General features: G+C 41.0%; 1 protein-coding gene across 8 annotated transcripts in view; it reads right to left on the bottom strand.

Annotated features, from left to right (window-relative positions):
• Positions 1-19,660, bottom strand: part of MSI1 (musashi RNA binding protein 1) — a 755,253-nt gene extending 735,593 nt beyond the window's left edge. For 3 of the 8 annotated variants that reach the window (XM_044068886.1, XM_044068888.1, XM_044068891.1), the window contains exons 1-4: positions 19,348-19,523; positions 18,602-18,642; positions 17,944-18,025; positions 17,546-17,630 (exon numbers count right to left, since the gene is read on the bottom strand). In XM_044068886.1, the coding sequence (XP_043924821.1) occupies positions 17,546-17,630; positions 17,944-18,025; positions 18,602-18,642; positions 19,348-19,421 (282 nt within the window). In that variant the 5' untranslated portion in view covers positions 19,422-19,523. Of the gene's footprint in view, positions 1-17,545; positions 17,631-17,943; positions 18,026-18,601; positions 18,643-18,860; positions 19,284-19,347; positions 19,529-19,637 lie in introns of those variants that run through there. The other 5 variants (XM_044068892.1, XM_044068894.1, XM_044068889.1 and 2 more) reach the window with 5 other exon arrangements.
• Between the last annotated feature and the right edge of the window lie 3,041 nt (positions 19,661-22,701).

The raw sequence follows: 22,701 nt of genomic DNA, 5'->3' as shown, positions 1-22,701 counted from the left end.
GCTGACAGATCTGTCTGGTGTTATCAGACACCACAGTGCTGAAAATGGTTAACTCATCCTCCTAGGAGACAGCGAGGATCACCACCAACTGCTGTTTAGACTAAACTGCTAAAAGGATCCCTGGTCCTGTTGCTCCTCTTTGAATATATCCAAACCTGAGATTTCTCTCGCTCCTCTTTGAATATATCCAAACCTGAGATTTCTTTCTCTCCCTTTCAAAGTCTAGTTAACAATACTGCATACAAGACCACCAAGATTTCAGTGGACATTTCAAAGCTTCTTCTTCTTTCGGCTTTTCCCGGTTAGGGATCGCCACAGTGGATCACCTGTCTGCTCATGATTGGCAGTGTAGTTCTACGGTGTTGTTGCCAGCCCAACCTTCCACAGAAGGCACAAACTCACACACTCTCACACACACCTAAGGCCAATTTAGAGTGTCCAATCCACCTGCAGCATGTCTTTAGGATGTGAGAGGAAACCAGAGCACTTCAGTGGAAATTTCAAAGGATACTTTGGAACTAACATAAGGAAAACATTTTCCATGACATAATCCCCCCTTTTCCAGTTGATTTTAGTATTTTTATGAAGACAAACCAAACAAAAAACTCTTTTCACCTAGCATTTTTTTTGAAGTTGGCACAACATTATCCTTCTCTCTCTCCTAAACAAACGGCATTGCAGAGACATTTTGAGGAAACTTGACCACAAGAGAACATGTTATAAAATTTTCATTTGGGACACAGTTGAAAGTGGTACAATACAAAAGAAAAAACACTTCAATGAAAAGAAAAGTACAGTTGTGTACTCTTACCATAAATGTAGATGTTAGAGTGTGTTCACTGTTGCAGTCATCACTGTAGGGTTCTTCCTGCCAGCAGCAGCTCCCGATCGGCCAGAAGCCCAAAGTCTGGATCGGGCGCCAGCTGAGGTCGCATTTATCCTGACGTCAATGCGCCGGAAGGTATAAAGACCTCAACTGATGCCATTTCCCCAGTTTTTCTTGCCCCAGATGTCAGGTGCCTAGAAAGAAAAGGCTAAAAAAGAAACCATGCCCAAAACCTCAGCAGCCAAATACCTCATAACAGACAATACTCAAGGAAAAAAACAAAAGAGGGGATAGGAGGGAGGGTAACCCAGACTGCAACAGTGAACACACTCGAACATCTACATTTATGGTAAGAGTACACAACTGTACTATGTTCTTCATGGTTCACTGTTGCAGTCATCACTCTAGGGTTGAGTCCCAAAGCTAAGAAAGGGTGGCTGGAGGAGAAACAGAGGGAGCAGTCACAAAACCTTGCAAAACCGCAGAAGCAAAACCTGCCCTGGATTTAGAATAGAGAGGAAGGTTGTAATGCTTAGAAAAAGTATGTACTGAACTCCAAGTAGCAGCTTCCAAAATATCCTTGGTAGGAACCCCACAAAGAAAAGCTGCTGAAGTAGCAGTAGCCCAGGTAGAATGAGTCCTAACATTAACAGGAACTGGATTGCCATGATAAGAGTAACAGAACTTGATGCAATGGGCAATCCACTTGGAAATAGTTTGCTTAGTGATTGCTTTCCCCTTGAACAGTAGGAGCATAAGCGACAAACAAGATTTCCGGAATATCTTGGTCCTGTCCAGGTATAGACGAAGCTGTCTGTGCACGTCTAGAGAGTGCAAAAGACTTTCTTCCTCACTTTGAGGATTAGGATAAAAGGTAGGCAAATGAATAGACTGATTTAAGGCCACTGCCAAAACCACCTTGGGCATAAATGTGGGATTAGTCTGTAGAGATACCCTGTCCTGATGAAAAATAAGGAAGGGTTCCACAGCCATGAGTGCTTGCAATTCCAAAATTCTTCTAGCAGAGGTAATGGCTAAAAGAAAAGCAGTTTTCCAAGACAAAAGTTTTAAATCCGTGGAAGCTGCAAGTTCAAAAGGAGACAAAGTTAATTTCTCCAAAACATAGTTAAGATCCCAAGTGGGAACAGGAGCCCTTATAGGGGGCCGAATATTCTTAGCCCCTCTAAGAAATTGTTTAAGTAATGGATGAGAAAAAAAAAAAAAAAAAAAAAAAATCGGAGGCCGTATCGTAATGTGCAGAAATGGCAGAAGAATGAAGCTCAACAGACGAAAAAGATAGGCCCGTATGTAATAACTCTGTCAGATACTGTAAAAATCAGAGGAATGTTCAGAACAGAAGAATCACCACCCTGGACTTGACTCCAGGAGCAAAATCTTTTCCATTTTCCCGCATAAGATTTTCTAGTGCTAGGCCGTCTAGCTTCAAGGATTACATCCAATACCTGTTTGGAAAGGGCAGAGGTGTTTACAGACCCTGGATCCGCCAGGCAGCTAGATGCAGAGTCTTGACATGACTGTGCAGTATCCGACCGTCCCGTTGAGACAGTAGATGAGGGATCGGAGGCAGAATCCAGAGAGGCTCCTGAACCAAGTTCATCAGAATGGAATACCAGAATTGCCGAGGCCAATTGGGAGCCAGTAGAATCATGTGCGGTCTGTCCTGTTTTATCTTCAGAAGTACCCGAGGTAGAAGAGGAAAGGAAGGAAAAGCATATACCGAGAGGTGTTTCCAACTGAATGAGAGGGCATCCACTTTCCATGCTAGTTTGTGGTAGGTCCTTGTGCAGAATGTTGGAAGTTGATGATTCTGTGGGGATGCAAAGAGATCTATATCCGGACATCCCCAAGCCTTTATAATCATCCAGAATATCCGAACATCCAACATCCATTCGTGTGGATCTGATATGCGTCTGCTCAATGCATCTGCCAGAGTGTTGTCTTTCCCTGGCAGGAATTGCGCTTGTAAGTCGACACTGCAGGTCAGAGCAGTGTACCAGAGATTCATGGCTAATCTGCACAGGGGGCAAGAGTGAGAGCCCCCCTGCTTGATGATGTACCACATCACACATCACTGTAGTGTTGTCATTGTCCTGGTAGAAGGTGGTCCCTGAAGGCTATCAGGGCATTCTGCACAGCTAGCATCTCCTTCAAATTTATGTGCAGGTGCGTTTGCTCCTTCGTCCAAACACCCTGAAGACATCTCCATGGCATGTGGGCTCCCCATGCATAATCTGAAGCATTCGTTGAACTTGGTTGGCGGAGGACAAAAAGGCTTCCCCTTGTTCTGTAGACAGGCTTCGGCCCACCAAAGAAACTCTCGCTGGAGACGAGGCAAAATCGTGACCACTGTTTCCAAACTGTGGTAACGCTGAGACCAGACACTCTTGAGGTACCACTGCAGTTTCCTCATATGCAGCCTTGCATATGGTATTAGCAGAATGCAGGAGGCCACGTAACCCAAAGCCTGCAGAATTTTTCTTGCAGTCAGCTGTTTCACTGAAGTCAGATGTCGGAAAAAAGAAGCCAGTTGCACTTTTCTGTCTGGTGTCAAGGAAGCCATCTGGGTTGAAGTACTCAGAAGAGCTCCCAGGAAAGTAATCTATCGTGTGGGTACCAGGTTTGATTTCTTTAGATTCACTGTGAAACCGCGGCACTGAAGAAGATGCTGCACAAAGGCTAGATGCTGAAGTAGTGTGTCTTTGTCGTCCACTTGAAGAAGACAGTCGTCCAGATAAGGGTAAATTTGAATCCCCTACTGTCTGCAAAACGCCACTACTGGTGCCAGGCACTTCGTAAAGACCCTGGGCGCAGTAGATAAGCCAAAGGGCAGCACAGAGAACTGGTAATGTTTCGAGCCCGCTTTGAAACGCAGATACCTTCTGCACTCTTGCCTTATAGGAATATGCAGGTAGGCTTCTTTTAAGTCCAAAGTCACCGTCCAAGCGTTCTTGCCCAACATAGGCAGCAGCTACAGAGTGAGCATCTTGAATTTTGGTATATCTAGGAAGGTGTTTAGTACAGAGAGGTCCAGGATTGGTCTCCACAAATTTTCCTTCCTGGGAACCAGGAAAAGTCTGGAATAAAAACCTTGCCCTATTTCTAAATTTGGCACCAATTCTATGGCCTTCATAGCCAGGAGGGACTGAACCTGCCGTTGTGCCTCTGCCCACTGATGATTTGGCAGGTCTGGCCAACCGTTCGGTTTTGGCAAAGTGTGGAAATGAAATCTGTAACCTCTTGAGACTATGTCCAGAACCCATTTGTCCCGGGTTATGTGGTTCCAATTTTGATAAAAAAAGAGAAATCATTCCCCCCAAAGGAGCTTCCAGGAGAGGAGCCCCTGGAACCAGAAAGGGAGAGTCATAAAGACTGTTTTCGGTAGGGTTGAGACTTATCTTCACCCCCCCCCCCTTGGGAGAGGGGGCACTCCACTGCCTATTCCTAAAATGGGACTGTGACTGTCCCCTACCTCTGGAATGCCTGAATCTGCCTCTCCGAGACCTGTCCGAGTCCGGAAAGGACCAAGGTTTAGTTGGCCAGTGTCTGCTAAATCTAGGAGGTTGCACCTGTAGAAAATCCTTAACAGTCTGCATAGATTTGGCTTTGTCTTCCATTTTCTTCAATACCTCTTCAGCTTTGGACCCAAACAGAACAAAGGGGGCATCCAAAAGTTTGGCTTTAATCTGATCCGGCAAGCTTTGATCCCTTAACCAAGCATGTCTTCTAATAACAGCGCCAGTTGTTGCAGCCCTACAAGAAGCTTCCAAAGAATCAAAACCACAATGCAGGGTATGTTTACCCACCTGTTCAATAGCATGCAATAAATCCTGCAACTCCTGATTATCTGCATCAATAGAAACAGCTGACATCTTTTGTTGAAATACAGACAAAAGGTATTGCTGATACTTCAGCATATGAAATTGACAGTTCAAAGCCCTAATAAACAATGTAGCAGAAGTATAAACCTTTTTACCCCATCTCTCCAAAGCCCTGGACTCTCGGTCAAAGGGAATAGGATTTTTAGCAGAGGCCACTTTAACACCCTTAGGACCCTGAGAAATTGTTTCCAGATCAGGCGAAAGATTTTTAAAAAGAAATTTATGTGAATCTGGAACCCTATAATACCTATCCGGTTTGGCCGGAGTAGGGGGAAAAGAATCAGGAGAGAGAAGCTTCCGAAAAAACCATCAACAATGTCCAATACAGGGGGAATAGCCAGAGGCTTATGCTGTGGGAGAAGAAGAAAATCCCTAAGACTTTTCTTGGATTCAGAGAATTCCTGCCCTTCCCAGTGAAAATGCACCCTCATATCATGCAAAGTTTCACCAAATGAATAATCCTCAGGAGGAGAGGCGGAAGGAGAGGAATCTTCAGCATCAGAATCCTCATAAAGAGGAAAAGAATAATCACTAAATCAATAATGACGCACTGACGTCAGGATAAATACGAACTCAGCTGGCGCCCGATCCAGAGTTTGGGATTCTGGCTGATGGGGGGCTGCTGCTGGCAGGAAGAACCCTACAGTGATGACTGCAACAGTGAACCACGAAGGACATGTTTGTACTAAGCACTGCCAAGATCAAGAAACCACCCAAGCAAAATTAAACCAACTAAGTCACTTCAATGTGGGTATCGTGGTGGGGAATGGAGCACAAGGAGATGTTCCAGTTTACATGGCTACACAGTGAAATTGTACCTGCATACCATTAACAGATATCAAATTACAGACACCTCATAGCAGAGACCTTTATGCCAGGCATCTGAGCAGGAAGTACAGTCTTTTATGACTGGGCCCTCACTGCCATGGCACATGCCAGGGGACAGATGTCCTCCTTCACCCATTTCATACAATACAATCCTGCAATGATCCTTATGATGGGTACTCAACCAGTCATATGTTGCTATGGTTATCTTATAGTGTCTTCCCAATAAACCCCTCCTCTCATGTTAGCTCTGCACCCATCACTAGAATTAGCTAGCTTAATAAAGCTTTGGTGTTCTTAATCTTCAGCCATTTAGTGAAACTGGCCATGGATTCCTAAACTTGGAATGGGCAATCTGGCTGCAATTTAACCCAGTCATTACTTGTTTCACACTACAAACTATTTCCTACTTAACAATGAAAACATGTCAGTCAATACTTTACACCCTTTCATGAGTCACTACTCATAAGCAGCTATATAGTACAGTCCTTAGCATTTCTGAAATATATGTCGTGTCACACTACTGCTGCCTTCAATCTCCCTATTAAGATGGAGGCCTACCTCTCAACCACTCAAGCTTTTCACAGAAAGCTCCAATTTAAAGCCAAATGCTCTGCTTCCAGTGACAACTGATCTCTGTAATCTCATTGGTTCAGCTACAAAATGGCACTAAACCAATCAGAAATAGGCTTCCTAGACTATACCATCAGAACAGCATTCTTGTTTCCACTGCTACCTGGCTCTAAGCTGCAAGCAGTTGAGAGCTATGCAACTAGATTTTTGGAAACAATTTTGAGTTAATATTAGATTTTTTTTAAAAAATGCGTGTAAAAAAAATACAGGTCTTAGGCTGATATAACCAAGACTGTCACTATGAGGTATATGGTTATTCTTGTAGGACATCAGTGATGTTTACCACTTATCATACAATTTGTATGTCCAACAGCATCTTTTAATCGTGTAGTCCAGTCAGTGTGTAGACTGCAGTGCTGTATTGCAGCTGCCAGTTTGTACAAGGCCATTTTATATGGATCTACGTTTCCCCTATTTTACTATGCTTACGATGTTTTACAATTACTAGAAATTAGAAAAGGATGGTTTCTCATTCCAATACAGGACTCAATTTATGCATCTGTGAACACTGGAAGAGAAATCTGTACTAGCATTCTGATTAGAAGAGTCTTACTTCACTGGGTGTCAAATAAGTACTGCTGTCTGACTTGAACCAGTTGCTGGAGGAAAACTAATGGTTTAGAAATTTTTGTGCCACAATGAACATTCAGGTAGAGTTAACAGTGCCAAGTACTGATCATTTTAGTCTTTGTGTACCATTTTCCTGGTGACATGCAAATGGCCATTTTTTTTTTTAAAGTTCTTTCTTGTACCCAAAGCTGCACCTTCCTGTCCTCACTTACTGCACACACTGTATGCAGGGCTTTGAGGTTAAGAGGTGTTGCTGGTAGTTTACAGACTTCCATAAAATACCGCGCAGCTGTAACTTTGGCAGAATTATACAAATTGTAAGGCTTGTTAGGACAAACAGAGGTATTTTAATAAGATTTTTTTTACCGGAGAGTAAATGTTTATATCCAAACTTCTGAAGATTATCTTTTGCAAATGGGCTGTCTATAAACTTTGGCAGAAATATTAAATTCTTTGTTTGGGGAAATTGTGAGGTACCTTGATATGATGCTCTTGTAGGGTCAAAAAAGTTACAAATGGACTGTTCGCAATGCTGCTCCAATCCATTACTTACAAATGTTGAAAGTACACCATTTGCAGAAATTCTAAGGGCTGGTTTATGGTTAAAAGATTAACCAACTGCATTGTTGGGACTACCTTGATTTTCTGGGATGCAGCTTAAAACAGAAACACAGCACAGGAACAGCACAATTTTTTTCTTTCAGAAAGTCTTTTGTTTCGGAATAGAGCACTTACCTCTTTCGACGTAATGCTTTAATTTCAACTGGTCGTTTTAGAAGGTGGCAGCCCACTTTACTTCCCCTATTCATTTATTTAATTTACCATTAGCTGCAACCATTTCTAAATGTGTACGTTCTAGAACTTTATTTATACAGCTACTGAGGACGTGTGGACACGGATACAAGATAGTTCCCAGATTTCCTTCAGTCATAGCCATATTATATATATATATTATATATATATATATTACATACCCCACATACACACTTGTCTTGCCAACGAGATTCGACACGTCAGTCACCTTCTTAGAGGGTACATTTTTATGCAAGGGCAATATTTTTATTTTTTTCCCTATACTATGATGTTTAGTACAGAAAAGAACATTTTTCTCATGATGAGAGTTGACCTGCTAACCTGCAATATTCAAAGTTTTGAAGATAAACAGTAACAGCTCGGTTTTTGGCCCACAATACAAGAACTGCCATTAAACACCAAAAGTACTTCCCACTACTAACTGTAGCTGTAACAAGTACTACACATTCCTGAAGGCTAGACATGGGCAACCCACTGTACTGGGAAATTACCACAGCAAAACATAACATACACAACGGCAACAGGCTTCATGTGTCCTTTGGTGCGTCTTTTCATGACATGCCACACCTGTTCACTGCAGAAGGTTGGGTTTTTTATTACGCAAAAGCTATGCACCAAATCTGTATGATATGCTAAGAACAATCATTAAGATCACTGAACTAATACCACGATGAACCTTTTTAATCTGACAACACAGAAAATTACCAGCCAGAAATAACAACAGAAATACATCAGTCATTTTCTTTAATATAACAATGGAGCAAGTGCAGTCCTTTTCACAGAATCATTAGCAAATTACAGGAAATTAAGGGCATAACGTGTGTACTTCGACTCTTACTCTGAGGTACCAGAGAACCAGAACAAAACAAACAGTGAATGCGCAAAGGCAAAACATCTTAAAAGAAAATACCATCACTCAATCGATTAGCGTCATCCATCTTTAAATACAAGACTGTTTACATCAGAAAAGCACCGGTGAGGGAGTGAAAGGAGAGCAAATAATCTTTAATTATTTGTAAACAAAACTGCAATGCCACAACACACAAACAAGTAACCCCCTACTACACCTCCACTGCCACAAATGAGCCACATTAAAAGCAACTTCAAAAAGATACTAGCTAGACAAAAGATGCACATTCTAATCTCTTGTCTAGCCGTGATTAAAGTACATGCTATGATGCTACCCTCTGCACCTTAAAACTAGATTGAAACTGTCTAGTAGTGAAACTTGCTCCCTTTTTAGTTGACATCAACCCACCCAGTATTTTGTTTTAACTACTTTAAATGCAGGTCTGCTTACTCCACTTGGTAATAAGACATGAACAGGTCAGTGTTTTACATATTTTCCATACAGTCATTAACATTACTGGCCACTTCCAGGGTCATGGCTGAAAAAGATCAATGTATCACTGCACTTGGCATAAACAAGGTCTAAAAGTGGGGGTACACAGCTCCGTTTTAAGTCAGATGCCTTTAGACTACACCCAAAATTAACACTACTACTGTTAATAAAAACATTGATTTCCATTTTTAACAATGTGAACCTTCCCAGCATGGCAAATCTGTCATTCCACAATCCCTCTTGCTCATTTTACACATGGGGTCGGGGTGTCATCTAGAGTCAATATTCTAACCACCTGACGGCATAGCAATAAATGGCCAAAAATATAGACAAAACCTCAAAATCACATGCACACACACATGTAGGCCTCAGAAATACATTAATGCAGTACATATCCCACTGTATGCAATACAATTTATTCTTTATGCATGCTAACAAACAACAAAAAAACACAGAGCCCACTCAGAGGTCACAATAATGTCTGCAGTGACTACAATCCACTACAGGCTGATAGATCACAAACAATGAATACAACTTAAAATGGTCCATGTCACTGCATTTAATAAGGACCCCACCTCAAAAATTAACAAGATGGACATCTGGAATCCTACAGGTTTACTTCTTGTCACCACACCAGACCAAATCTCAATCTAGATGAAAAAGCAAATCAATTTGACTGAAATCCAAATCATAACTACAGAGTTGCACGGATTCACAACTATTCTGACCCAAAGCATCAACATTTCCCCATGTCTATGCAGGGCCACAGTCATTCCAGACTGAAACATATGCTCTCACAGTTTTGTGCAGGACCACAACCATCCTGACCTAAGACATTAGTTCTCTCGGCTCCAAGCAGGGCCACAATCATTCTAAACTACATCAGCTGCTCCCCACAGCTTTGTGCAGGGCCACAACCATTCTGATCCAATATGTCAGTACCCTCAAGTTCCTACCACAACCATAATGACCCAAGGCATCAGTTCTTTCAGAATGCTTCTACAAAAACATCAAACTCTATATACCATTTCTGAGGATGTAAAACTATGGTGTACGCACACAACGAGATGATCAACTACAATACATGCTATTTTACAAGCTGTAAAAAGCTGCAAGACATACATTAGAAGCGATTCAGCCAGTACTTGTATACTGGCATGTGTGTAAAACACACACGAGTCCATCTCTTTCTTTTGCTATCACTCACACAACAAAAACAAAATCAAAACCACTAAAAAGCAAAACAAATGCAATGAAGTTTCTGTCACTGTAGGCTGCTCACAATGTCTAGCTAAAAATATAACCCTAGCCTAGTGGTATTACCGTCTGCTATTAACTGCACTAGATCTGCCTGCTAGTAACTGCACTAGATCTGCCGTCAGAGTGTAAACACAAGTATGACAACTTATTTCACTGATCGAGTCAAGGGAGGACTGCTGTTCTCACTCACTTTCATAACAGAACATTACATTTCCAGTTGACCTTAAACAATTCAACTATACTACACCATTATCCATATTCTTAGTGGACACTGTTTGTCCACATGGTGGCCAGTCAAAGGTCGCTCACAATAACCTTTATTCTCAAAACAAAGATGCTGTACTACTCAACACGACATCACCATGACAACAGGCTTTGGAAAATATTGCAGCGGGTACTGCACAATCACCCAACATTTAAACAGAAACTTCTGAATACTTTATAAAGTTATAAAAGGCTCCAAAGTATACACAGCTACACTTCTTGCCCTTAAACCAAAAGCCAGCTAAACCAGCAGAACACTCTATCCACTGACTTTTTTGCAATTTCAGTTTCATAAAGTGTTATTTTCACAAATGTGTTAAGTATATTAAAATGCTTCTACAAGGTCTCTCTCATGCTTCCATTTTGATGATTCAGTGCATTACTTGTACCTACTAGTCTCAGTGCCCTTTCGTAATATACAGCACATCATACTGAAACTCTACCATCCGTTTTGAAACGGCAAAAAAAAAAAAGTACTTAATCAGTGTCCGAGTCAAGGATGAAACCGGCCAGAAGTCCAGCCAATTTAACCTAGTAGCCAAATATCTCAACACAAAAAAAGATTTATACTGAACACAATTTTGGTTACATATAGAAGTGCTTAATACACGTAAAAACACCACAAGATGAAATCTATTAATTTTCAAAAAAAAAAACAAAAAAAAAAACAAACAACATATTGAATCAAGAAAGTTCAAACAGTAAATCCAAGTCAGAGATAAAAATACTACCATTCAGCTAAATATAACCATGAAGTAATTTTAACACGCGCACTTCACTCCTGCATTGATATATATATATATATATATATATATATATATATATATACACACATACATACACACAGCTATATATTGGATATATATCAATTCAAGACAGGATTTTTGTACTGTACATTCAATATCTTCAAGGAAACAAGCATTCGTCCTTAAGTGGCAAATATATGAAAAAGCAAAATTCACACCTTCAGGTAGTATCATTTAAAAGGACTGGTACATTTCAAAGAAAGCAATGCAATAAACACCACAACTATCCAAAAGAACAGTTCTACGACTCCCATAAACAGAATTCTAATAATTCAAGGAAACCAAACAGAATTAAGATACACATATTGAGGACTATGCAAATTTAACTCTCTCTTTTTGTTTACACTCAAACATTTACATAATGGCTATATATATATTCTGTAAATTATATGTATATATATATATATATATATATATATATATATATATATATATTCTGTAAATTATATGTATATATATATATATATATATTTATTTTATATATTTATTTTCTGTATATAATATATACATACATACACACACACACACACACACACACACACACACACACACATATATATAACTATATATATACGCGGTGGTGCAGCGGTAGCGTTGTTGCCTCACAGCAAGAGGTTCTCCCGTTTGATTCTCGGCTGGAGCGCCTTCTGTGTGGAGTCTGCATGTCCTCCCCGCGGTAGAGTGGCGTTCGAAAGACATGCATGAATGGGCGTGCCTTCGTTGAAGGTTGGGCGTCGAGCTGGCACCTCGGCACCATAAAAATCTACTGCCAATCATTAGCGGACCAGAGTTCCGCTGTGGCGACCCCTAACTGGGAAAAGCCGAAAGAAGAACATACATACATACACACACACACACACACACACACACACACACACACACACACACACACACACACGTCAGAAAATATTGACTACATACAAAGCAGCAAAGGTCAAATAAGTGAACAGAAAACAGTAAATGAGCAGTTAGTAATACTCTGCGTTTTGTGGACAATGAACACTTATCTACTACTAAAAAACCCATCAGCCACTAAATGCAGAGCAGACACTGTGAATAATAGCACTGTTAGAGAAAAACATTTAGCAACGTGATGTGTAGGGTTGGGATAAGGGACAGGGATAGATGCAGGGTTTGGGTTAGCAGATATAAATAATTCAGGGGGGTTTCCTACCCTACGCTTGAATATGTGCTAACCCTAACCCTACACATTAGGTTACTAAACCTTTTCTCCCGCAGTATCACACAAGACGGCCTTCACACGTGGCACTACAAAAGCATTACACAAGATCTATCCATTCCACAGCCCTTAAACACTATCCTGCTCCATCGTTGGCCATTTATTTTCCTACGTACTCCTGCTCTGAACACTATCCTGCTCCATTGTTGGCCATTTATTTTCCTACGTACTCCTGCTCTGAACACTATCCTGCTCAACCGTTGGCCATTTATTTTCCTACGTACTCCTGCTCTGAACACTATCCTGCTCCATCTTTGGCCACTTATTTTCCTACGTATTCCTGCTCTGCTACTCCATTTATTCAGCAATAAATCAGCAGCCACTCATAGCCCAGTTGCATTTATAAATAATGCCACAGTCTGAAATATCGAAAATTCAGAGGAGTGAACATTCTTTGTCCTTTGCTTGGCTGGCTGCTCTGTGCGAGAGATTCCGGTACAGCAGGGACTGGGAGTCTGCCCTTTCCCCACGGTTATGTAATTAGCAGGGGGGGGGGGGACTACAGAGCAGTCCCCTCTCCCCCAAAGTGTTTTGTTTTCTTCATTGCTTTGTGACTTGATCTAAAATATTCTGTTTTTTTGGTCTTTCGCTTTTATGAGCATTCACTTTTCATAAGGTAATAATCTCTCTCCCTATGAATATGCTTTTACATTTTACTTACACACACACACACACACACACACACACACACACACACACACACACACACACACACACACAAACAAAATGAGTATTCAGTCTTTGATTGCACCCATATATTTCAGCACTCTTCATGCATGTAAAATACTTATATAATCCAGCAGCCATATATGGATGCATATCTCTCAACCTCCAAGTGCAAGAAATCTGGACAAAGGCAAAAATAATTGGGGGGGCAAAGGCCCAAAATTATGGACGTATTTTAAATATTGCTCATATAAACTGAGAAAGCTGCTAAAACAGACATTGCATTTTCTGAAATATAATGCCCTACCCCTGGCTGAACTAGCCCCCGACCCGACAAACTAGTCCCTTCTCTCCAAACATAGCCAAACTGTTAGATAAAGGACAAATATAAATTTTGCCTAGGTATGTTACCTAGTCATATCTGCTCAAACTGTGTACTCTTATGTAGCAATGTCAGCTCTGTGAACTGTAGATCGTAAATTATATTGACAATTATTTTTTTTCAACTTATCTCTGCCAAATATTTGCACTCTGTACATAAAACTTCACACTAAGCTGTGAATTTTTCACTTTAATATGTTGTTCTAATAACTTTGTTATTTTGTATTATGTCAGTGTGGAGTTTTTCTGCTCTGGCCTCTGCAGAAAATGGATTAACCCAATTGGACTATCCCGGTAAACAAATGTCAAACACATAAAATAAAAGTCTGAAATGTAAGTGTGTGCCATTACGCATTGTCTTCAGTCCTGAATGATGTCAGGGGAAAAAAAAATTATGAGAAACCGATCAAAACTATGAATCACAAATCTGGACATTCTGCACAAATATGGACAGTATACATGTGTACACATTCGCACTTAATAGTTGTAGATTAGTGTACAAATAGTGTGTAAACATTTAAAATACAAGCATAAATGCAAACTTTTAAAATATAGGTGTATAATACAACCAGCATACATGTTAGTACATTTATTTTAATGGACAAACTCTTTCACATTTTGGAGTCGCCTTCCAAGTCCATTTCCAACACAAAGGTGGTCAAGCCTTAAGGTGAACTATTAACTCCCAAGCATTACCAAATACAAGGTAAAGCTACACTCTTTTCTTCTTTAACCCACCTATCAAACAATCCCAGTATGCAATGGTGAAACTTTTGTAACCACTCTTACGTCAGTTCTACTCCTCGAAGAAAACACACTGCAGCAAGTACAATTCCCAGGCAGCGGCTCCATCCAAACCGCTGAAATAGTGCCACAAAATCCTGTGCTACAAAAAGCAAACAGCATACTTATGTGTTCTACAAAGTCTTTTAAGTATTATGGGGCACCCAATGCCCTTGATGCATTAGGCTAACCAAGCCAGTAAATGTAAAGGCACTCAAACACCTGTGCTTTTCTACTGCCCAAAGAGAAGCTCTCATATGCTATGCTATCCATAACACACACCGGCATCTGTATCCAACTGTTCCAAAGAATACCAGGTCAGAAAAGGGGGGGGGCACAAAGTGTCTAACAAAAGAAGACTCCCATGGGCAGCAGAGATCCTGCAATATTACCCCAGGATAACTGGAAGCTGTGGAGGTAATGAAAGCTCGATGATACAAGCAGTGCCGTCGTGACACCTTAACACTGCAGCCTGGAGAAGCTCGGGTCATCTCTCAAATGGAAGACCGAGGGAAAGAAAAAAACAAAAAGCATTCAATGCTGCTTCAAACTCCACTACTCAACTCTGGGAAATATCCACCATGAAACAATTTATAAACACCATTTTAATCGTTACACTATACCATGCACAGGTCCAGTGCCTTCCACGTGAATGGTGAAACAAGGGGGGGGGCACATACCTTCACCAGTGAAAGGACATTCTCATTTTTAAGTCAATGCCTGTGTTACAGTTTATCTATGCTACATCAAAAATGAAAATAAAATAAACATTGGGTATTTTTTCATCCAATGGACAAACTGGCAAACTTTTAACTTCTTTTCCTTTGGTTCAAAGTAATCAATCCATGGTTTGAAATGGCAACCAACAAAACACAGCATCAGCAGTACGTCAGCAAATGTGAATGGCTTCTTAAGTTCAATAAGGGATCCCTTTCAACAGTGGGAAGGCACAGAGACTAGAAAAGGATGCAGTAACATTTACAGCAACAGTCGTTGCACGTCCCCAGCAAAGAAAAGGGGGGGGGGACAAGATGCAGCAGTCAAAACTAAATTCAACAAGCTCTCTCTCTCACAAGGACTTCAACTGATTACAGAGATAAAGAAAAACATACATTACACTTGATAAAGAAAAAACGCTTTACTAACAAACCATAGGAAATGGACCAATACTCCAGTCTGTTCTTCTTATGATCCGAGGGTGATGCATACATACTGACACACATTACACACCAATTAAATGAACATTTTTAAATCTCATCTGTCTTTTGAAATTCTGTACTATAACAAACCATAAACAGAAAACAAAGCAGCATATACTACAGCAAATAAGTGCTTAGTTACTGACCCTGATGTACAGATGTGTCTTGAACAACACAAGCCAAAAACAGAGACTTTATGTCAGACCAATTTTTGTTCAGATCCCTAGTTCTGTATCTTCCTCTCCCAGAGTTGTAAACTTACAAAACCATGATTACCAAACAAGACAGCAGCACTGATGTCCAATAAATACAGTCCCCGGCCTCCTTCCTTCGACTGTGGCACATGCTACAAGTGTCTGAGCATGAAACACTTCAAAAGCCACAGACACACTCGGAACACTTACATGCTACAAGTGTCTGAGCATGAAACACTTCAAAAGCCACAGACACACTCGGAACACTTTTCAGACTTTTATTTTTGGAAAAAAAAAAAAATCAAACTCATCATGTTACTTAAATTTTAAACTAGGAAACATTCAACAAGAACTGCGTTCTCTAAACAATCTCGGTACCATTTACCACAGAATATACCTGATCCTCCAAACCTGCCAAGCAAATCAAACAAAAGGATTACCCACTTTACTCCCCGTTCCCTTACAGGCAGCAGCAAGTTCTTTCTGAAAATGTAAAGATATTACATAAACCTCTAATTGGCATGCAGCCTTTGGATAGATACTTATCATATCGCAAAGATTTTTTTTTTTGGAAATACACACATTTTCAAAATATTCTTTAAAATCGGGTGTAAAATAATGAATGCAACCCAACCGATGGTCTTTTTTAGTTGCATCAAGTTTCAGTAATGACTTGGTTATGAACCACCATATTCATATGTGTCAAAACACAGCACACTCATATGCACGTGTACAGGCTTACGGTACAAAAATTGTACCTTTCCCAGAAATTCCCACCCAGAAGCTAGTTTTTTGGTGTTTCTGAAAACACTATGGGGATAGGAGGGACAGCATAAGAAAGGATCCCAGAAAAGGCAATGAAAGTTCCTCTCCACAACCACTGTGTGCATGCCTCAGTCACCTGAGCGGCACAAGCCTGTCTCTACAAAACTGGGACCAGACCTCCCATTCAGTTCCCTTATACTGCAAAACTCACTAGAAGTGTGGGTTAGGGCCACCATCCAACAGGTGTTGTGTAGGTGCACTTTGTTGGGCTCTGGAAACAGCATTTTCCACACACTCTGCAGCTCTCTATAGCTCATCACAGCCAACTATTCCACTATAGGCCAAACACAGTATTGGAGAATTGAAAAAGATAAGTAATTAAATGAGTCAATACATACATAAAGTTTATACAAATCCTTCATGTCCTCAACAACCTGACACATTTACACGTCTTCTTAAACACAATGACCCAGATTTCAAGACATGTATTAATAAAAGAATAACCCTATTCCAGCTTTCATGGGAGGTGCCCTCGATTCGCTCCATAGTCTTATTAACATAAACAGACTACTACGTCCACAGGGCTCTGTAATTCATCCAGCACTCTGCGGCAGGCTCTCACTGGCCCTTTAAGAACTCCTGCCCCTCATCCTCTTGTTACCATGGCAATGAACACCAAGAGAAAAGTCTTTGAGCTCCTTCTTTACCAACACAAAACATCTAATACACTCACAAAGGCAGACAATAAAACCGTGAAGCGAAAAAAAAAGTCCTTTTCTCCTTCAGATTCAAAGCTCTCTCACGGAAAGTTTCTGAGACCTGTCTCCAAGCTGTACAAATGAAACTCGCATTTTATCAGCATGAGGAAACTTTTGAGGGTGCTGGGATGGGGGAAGGGGCAAAACAAATCACAGAAGAAACATTTTGTAGCTCTCTCTTCCCTGTGATACTCTCTTAAACAGCATCAATCCTACACTGCAAACTACTGGAATTTTATGTTCTCTGAAACCTAAAAAACTGTGGTTACACAATCTTGAATGTTTTAAAATTTAAAACTTGCACAACTGTGAAAGGCTCACCGTTTTGGAGTCTAGTTCATGGCGAGGCTGAGCCAAAACTTTATCCACTCCAGCCTGATCCGTAAAAGTAACAAAACCGAAACCTCTAGAATAAAAGAGGAAAATAGTTAAAAATATATTTTTTACAAGATACGTGCCAAGAACTGGAGGCAGGTAAGGAGAGGTTACATTACATTCAAGTCAGAAAAACAAATGGTTATGAGAAACAGTACATTAAGGTGCTACTTGCAAGAAAAACAGCAAAAGTTACGCAGAGCCAAACAAGAGAGGGCATACTATGAAGCTATCATAATTACAAAGCCATCAGGAACTAATAGGAGAAAGCAGAAATGGGACATGAAAGAGGGAAGGGAAAGACCTAATTTAAACACACGCACAAAAAAAAATCTTCCATTTACCTGGAGCGTTTTGTAACAGGATCCCGCATCACCATACACTCCTTCACATCACCAAACTTGCTAAAATATTCCTTGAGACCTTCTGAAACAAAAAGAAAGCAGGGAACTTTCAAAAAGTATGCCAAGAATAACACCTGCCCACAAATATATAAATACATACATAACATACAAAACAATGTATGCTCAGTGAAGAACAAAACTGGTTGACTCCAGCTGACAACTCTGAAAACATAGCACCCCAAATCTTCAACTATGAACCCCCACCCACAATTATTTTTTCTAATCTGGAGTCACACTTTTCAGCTCCAGCAACCACTACAAAAAAGAAATCTGCTTAACTGCCTGCTGGGAGTACACAGCCTGCAGCTTTGACGGGTTCATCTCTTCTTTATTCACCTTCCATAACTATCACATCAAATCTATTTCATAAGTACTTCAAAATTAAATTAATTCATTCAAAAAGCCTGTAACAAAGCTACAATATAAAAAGATTTGAAACCATTCATAAAAGTGCTGCTCTGGCCAGTTATGAAGATTTGCTCAAGGACAAAGTGTAACACGTTGTTAAAGTTATTTTCATCTAGTTTAGTTAAGTGCCCACTGTGAAATAAACACTGGGATGACTGTAAGTACCCTAAAACAAATTCCCAACACTCACCCTGGGTAGTCTGCCAGCTCAGTCCCCCGATGAACATTTTACTGAAAAACAAAGAAACAAAAAATGAATGACGCCAGAAGCAGTGAGGGTGAAATGAAATTTGACAGCATCTGCAACATGAGAAAACGAAGAGAAGAGCAGCAAGAGTGCCAGGTGGCGGGGTGCATGCGGGAGGGGGCGTAGGCAGAGATGAAGTTTGAATGAGTGCGGGAGGGCAGAATGCAGCGATGCGGGTCACCACAGCAATGACAAACTTCACCTGAGGCTTGTGGCAAGGACCGTGGGGAGCTACAGGGTTCCTTTTAGGAAAAAGCGGTCACGCAGAAGGCGAGGGCGCCCGGCGCACCGGTAACTTGGGCATAATGGTGGTGCACAAACCGGAGAAACTGGCTCAAAACAAAGGCGGACAGCAGGCATCGGCCATGATGACGAGGCAGCAACCCGCTCCGGGGCACAGAGAGGGAGAGGTGAAGAGGACCCGGGACGGGCAGGAGCTGGAGTGCTGCAAACAGGGAAGGGACAGCAGAAACAAAACAAGAAGAAGGATGTTGCAGTAAATCAGGTATCAGCAGTACAAGCACACATGGATAACAACAGTCTGAATACACAGCATGCAGTCCACAGAACCATGCAATGCAATGTTGGGTGATGCACTCTCTCCCCAGCCCAGTAGCCTAGATCCGGTCCCGCCAATCAGTCCCTGTCCCGATCCGCCCCCCACTCCCTCCCTCGGTCCCGCCCGTTACCAAGGATCGTGCGCCGAGTCGGCGGAAGATAAGCTGCTGACTGGCGGTGGCGGCGATGTGGCGTCTGTCTCCATCAGAGGCGCTGCTTTTGTGCTGCGGGCCCTGCGAGCAGAGGTGGGATTCACAGGGGAGAGCAGGGCTGCGAAAGGGGGCCGTCCGGGCCATGTGGCGCCCTCCCTCATCCCTGACCCATCTTAGGCAGCAGGAGGAGGGACGTGAGAAAGGGAGGGGGCAGCTCCTCCTACTCGGCAAAGCCAACCCCCCCTTCAGAACCGTACAGGATTCGATACCTGAACGCGAAGAGTTTGTCAGAAGGGACTCAGTTGGTACGAAGGATGCGTGTCGTTTTGCTTTTGGTACTTAACACCCAGCTGAAGCTTCCCTCCGTCACGTGGGAGGGCTGCAGATCCTACCAGAAGCCTTCGGAGAGGCACCGTGTAGAGCGCAGGTATTCCTGTAGGGCCCGGGTTCCGTCCCCACAGCGGCGCACATCTCCTGGAGCTGGAAGTGCCCTCCTGCATCTTTCAGGCAGCAGCGCTGCTCCCGCATCCTCTGCACAGCCGCTGCACATCTGCTCTGCCTGAGGTTGCTTTTCTCCTTTCATTTTGCAGGAGTTTACGGTTGTTTAATGTAGTGGCGGCAACGGACCCCAGTCCTAACGCACTCAAGGCATGCTTACAGTTGATGAATTCGACTTTCGCTATATTTTTGTATGAATATAAGTAGTTTACATTGAAAACATTTCCATATTATAAGCAGAAAGTTTAGACTGTTCAGACATCTTTTAAGGTCTGTTAGCTTCGTTTCTCGAGGTGTTCAGCAAAATATTATAAATTAAGCATGAAAACATACAGTCCTGCAACTCAGACTGCCTCCAAGAGGGTCATCTTTACAGTTGCACACTCAATATACAAATTAAATATCAGTAATTCTGACTCTCTTTTCACAGACTGTCCCTATTTTATTGGAAGGTGCCTATTTTCAGGCTTGGTGTACCCCTTCGTACAATTTTCTGAATCCCCTTTGCACATATGATTTTTGAAGCTGTCTACTGGCACCAGTAATTTAAAGTAAAGAAAGAGGACACACATCCTACATACATATCCCTTTTCAAATGCAAAAATGAATGACCTCCTGTGGCAGAATTTTGCAATACTTTTCATTCAAATCTATAGATTTTGTGTTGCCTGATTACTGATAATGTGCAAACATTTGCCCACTTTTTTGAGTTTCTGAATTGTATCCTACATTCCTGTTGGAAGCAGAAAAGTTATGTACTATTTGGTATTCGAATTTTATGTTCATTAGATATCCAGATTTTTGGCTGGATGTAGCTGCTTTTCTCAAAGGCCTTTCTACCTATTTTCAGTGTCTACACATTGAGAAGTATGTACGTGCACGGGGAAGTCGTAGGTAAGCAATCCAAACAGGGTAGACAGTCTATTTACAGTCGAAAATCTGACTGACTGTCTAACCAGCCTGGGTTACTTTTGAATACTTAGTAATTCTATGTAATATTTCAAATTATATTTTTTATTATTTTTTTTGAGTTACGACGTGTTTAAGTTCGCTACTTCTACTACCATTATCTGATCTTATTAATATACAATGCTTAAATGTGTGTGTGTGTGTGTATATATATATATATATATATATATATATATATATATATATATATATAGGAGCACTACAGAATCCTGAAAGACCAAAATCCTAAAAGTTCAAAATCCTGAAAATTCAAAATCCTGAAAACACACAGGATACTTATTCCAGCATAAGTGCAAACAGAAAGAAATAAAACACAAACTATATTACTGTTCTACAAGTATAAGCAGGGAGCAAGCCCCCCTGCACTCCCCATGTGGAGGGCTGCACCCCCCACACCCCCTGTTACTTAAATATATCAACTCAGAGATTGCACTTGGACTGCGCCCCCCACACCCCCTGCTACTTAAATATATCAACTCCAAGATTGCACTTAGTGTACTGAAGTGCAATCTCGGAGTTGATATATTTAAGTAGCAGGGGGTGTGGGTGTGCAGGGGGGCTTGCCCCACTGCATATAGTTGAAGGGTAATATGTTTCTGTATGTACCTGTAGTGGAATATAGTAAGTGTTGGTATCCTGTGTGTTTTCAGGATTTTGAGTTTGCAGGATTTTGGGCTTTCAGGATTCTGCAGCGCTCCTATATATATATATATATATATATATATATATATATATATATCTTTTTTTATTTTATTTTACATTTGTTAACCGGGAAAGTCTGACTGGATACAGGTCCATTTTCAGCAGAGGCCTGGGGAGAAAAGCTCCAAATGTACAAAACCAAGTGTAAATACAGTGAAATTATTACAGTGAGTTATCACAAAACTGAGATTTGTTTAACAATATGTGCACACAGGTATTTGTTTTTCTCACATACACACAGCAAAGGTTGGAAGCAAGTAGCTGAGAAAGAAATAGTTAAAGATTTCATCTGAAAAAGAAAAACACATATATTAAGGCGGTTATCATACATGGTGTAGTGTTAACTTTAAATCTTTCCAGTAGGTGGGTGATACACAGAATTGTAAACAGTTAGAGAGTCAGAGTTTTATTCTTGTAAGGAGGTTCTCATTTATGAATTATGTTTGAGTGGGGGTTAGTCAGGGTTTGTACAATAACAAAGCCACTGCATTTTTAGGTATTTCCTAAGGGATTTTTTGAATTGGGATAAGGAGGGGTCAGTGGTGAGTTCATCAGGAAGTAGGTTCCAGTTTTTACCGGCAGAATTGGAGAATGGTGATTCACCAGCTGAATTGTTGGTTTTAACAGTTTGCACTAGCAATTTTTTTGAAGAGCGAAGGGATTTTAGGTTACTGTAGGGGGTAATAATATTTTTCAGTATGGGTGTACTGTCTGGTTGGTAGAGGATTTTGTGAACAACTATTAGTTGGTTATATTGCAGTTGATAGGGTAGTTCAAGCCAGTCTAACGACTGAAGGTTAAGGCAGTGATGGGTTCTATAAGCTGATCCTGTGGCAAATCTAGCAATGTTATTGTAGCACCTAGTAAATTTATTGAGGTTTGATTTGCTTAGGTTTACGAAGATGGATGAGGCATAAAGAAGGATCGATAGCAGATGTGTACGGGCAATAACAGTTTGGGTTTATGAATGGTTTAATCCTGTGTAAAGAGCCTAATTTTTTAACTGTTTTAATAGTTTTTTCTATGTGAGCATCAAACTTGAGGTTGTTGTCGATGATCACTTCCAGTAGTTTAGTACTAGGTTCTGGGGAAATTATGGCACCATTGTTAGATATTATGGTGAGAGGTGGTGAGGGGACCTTGCAAGTAGGGGGGAAGAGTAAT

The sequence above is a fragment of the Protopterus annectens genome, chromosome 4.part0 (assembly GCF_019279795.1).
Source record: "Protopterus annectens isolate FY-2018-M chromosome 4.part0, PAN1.0, whole genome shotgun sequence".
NCBI lineage: Eukaryota > Metazoa > Chordata > Ceratodontiformes > Protopteridae > Protopterus > Protopterus annectens.
This window is presented reverse-complemented; position numbering and strand designations above follow the sequence as displayed.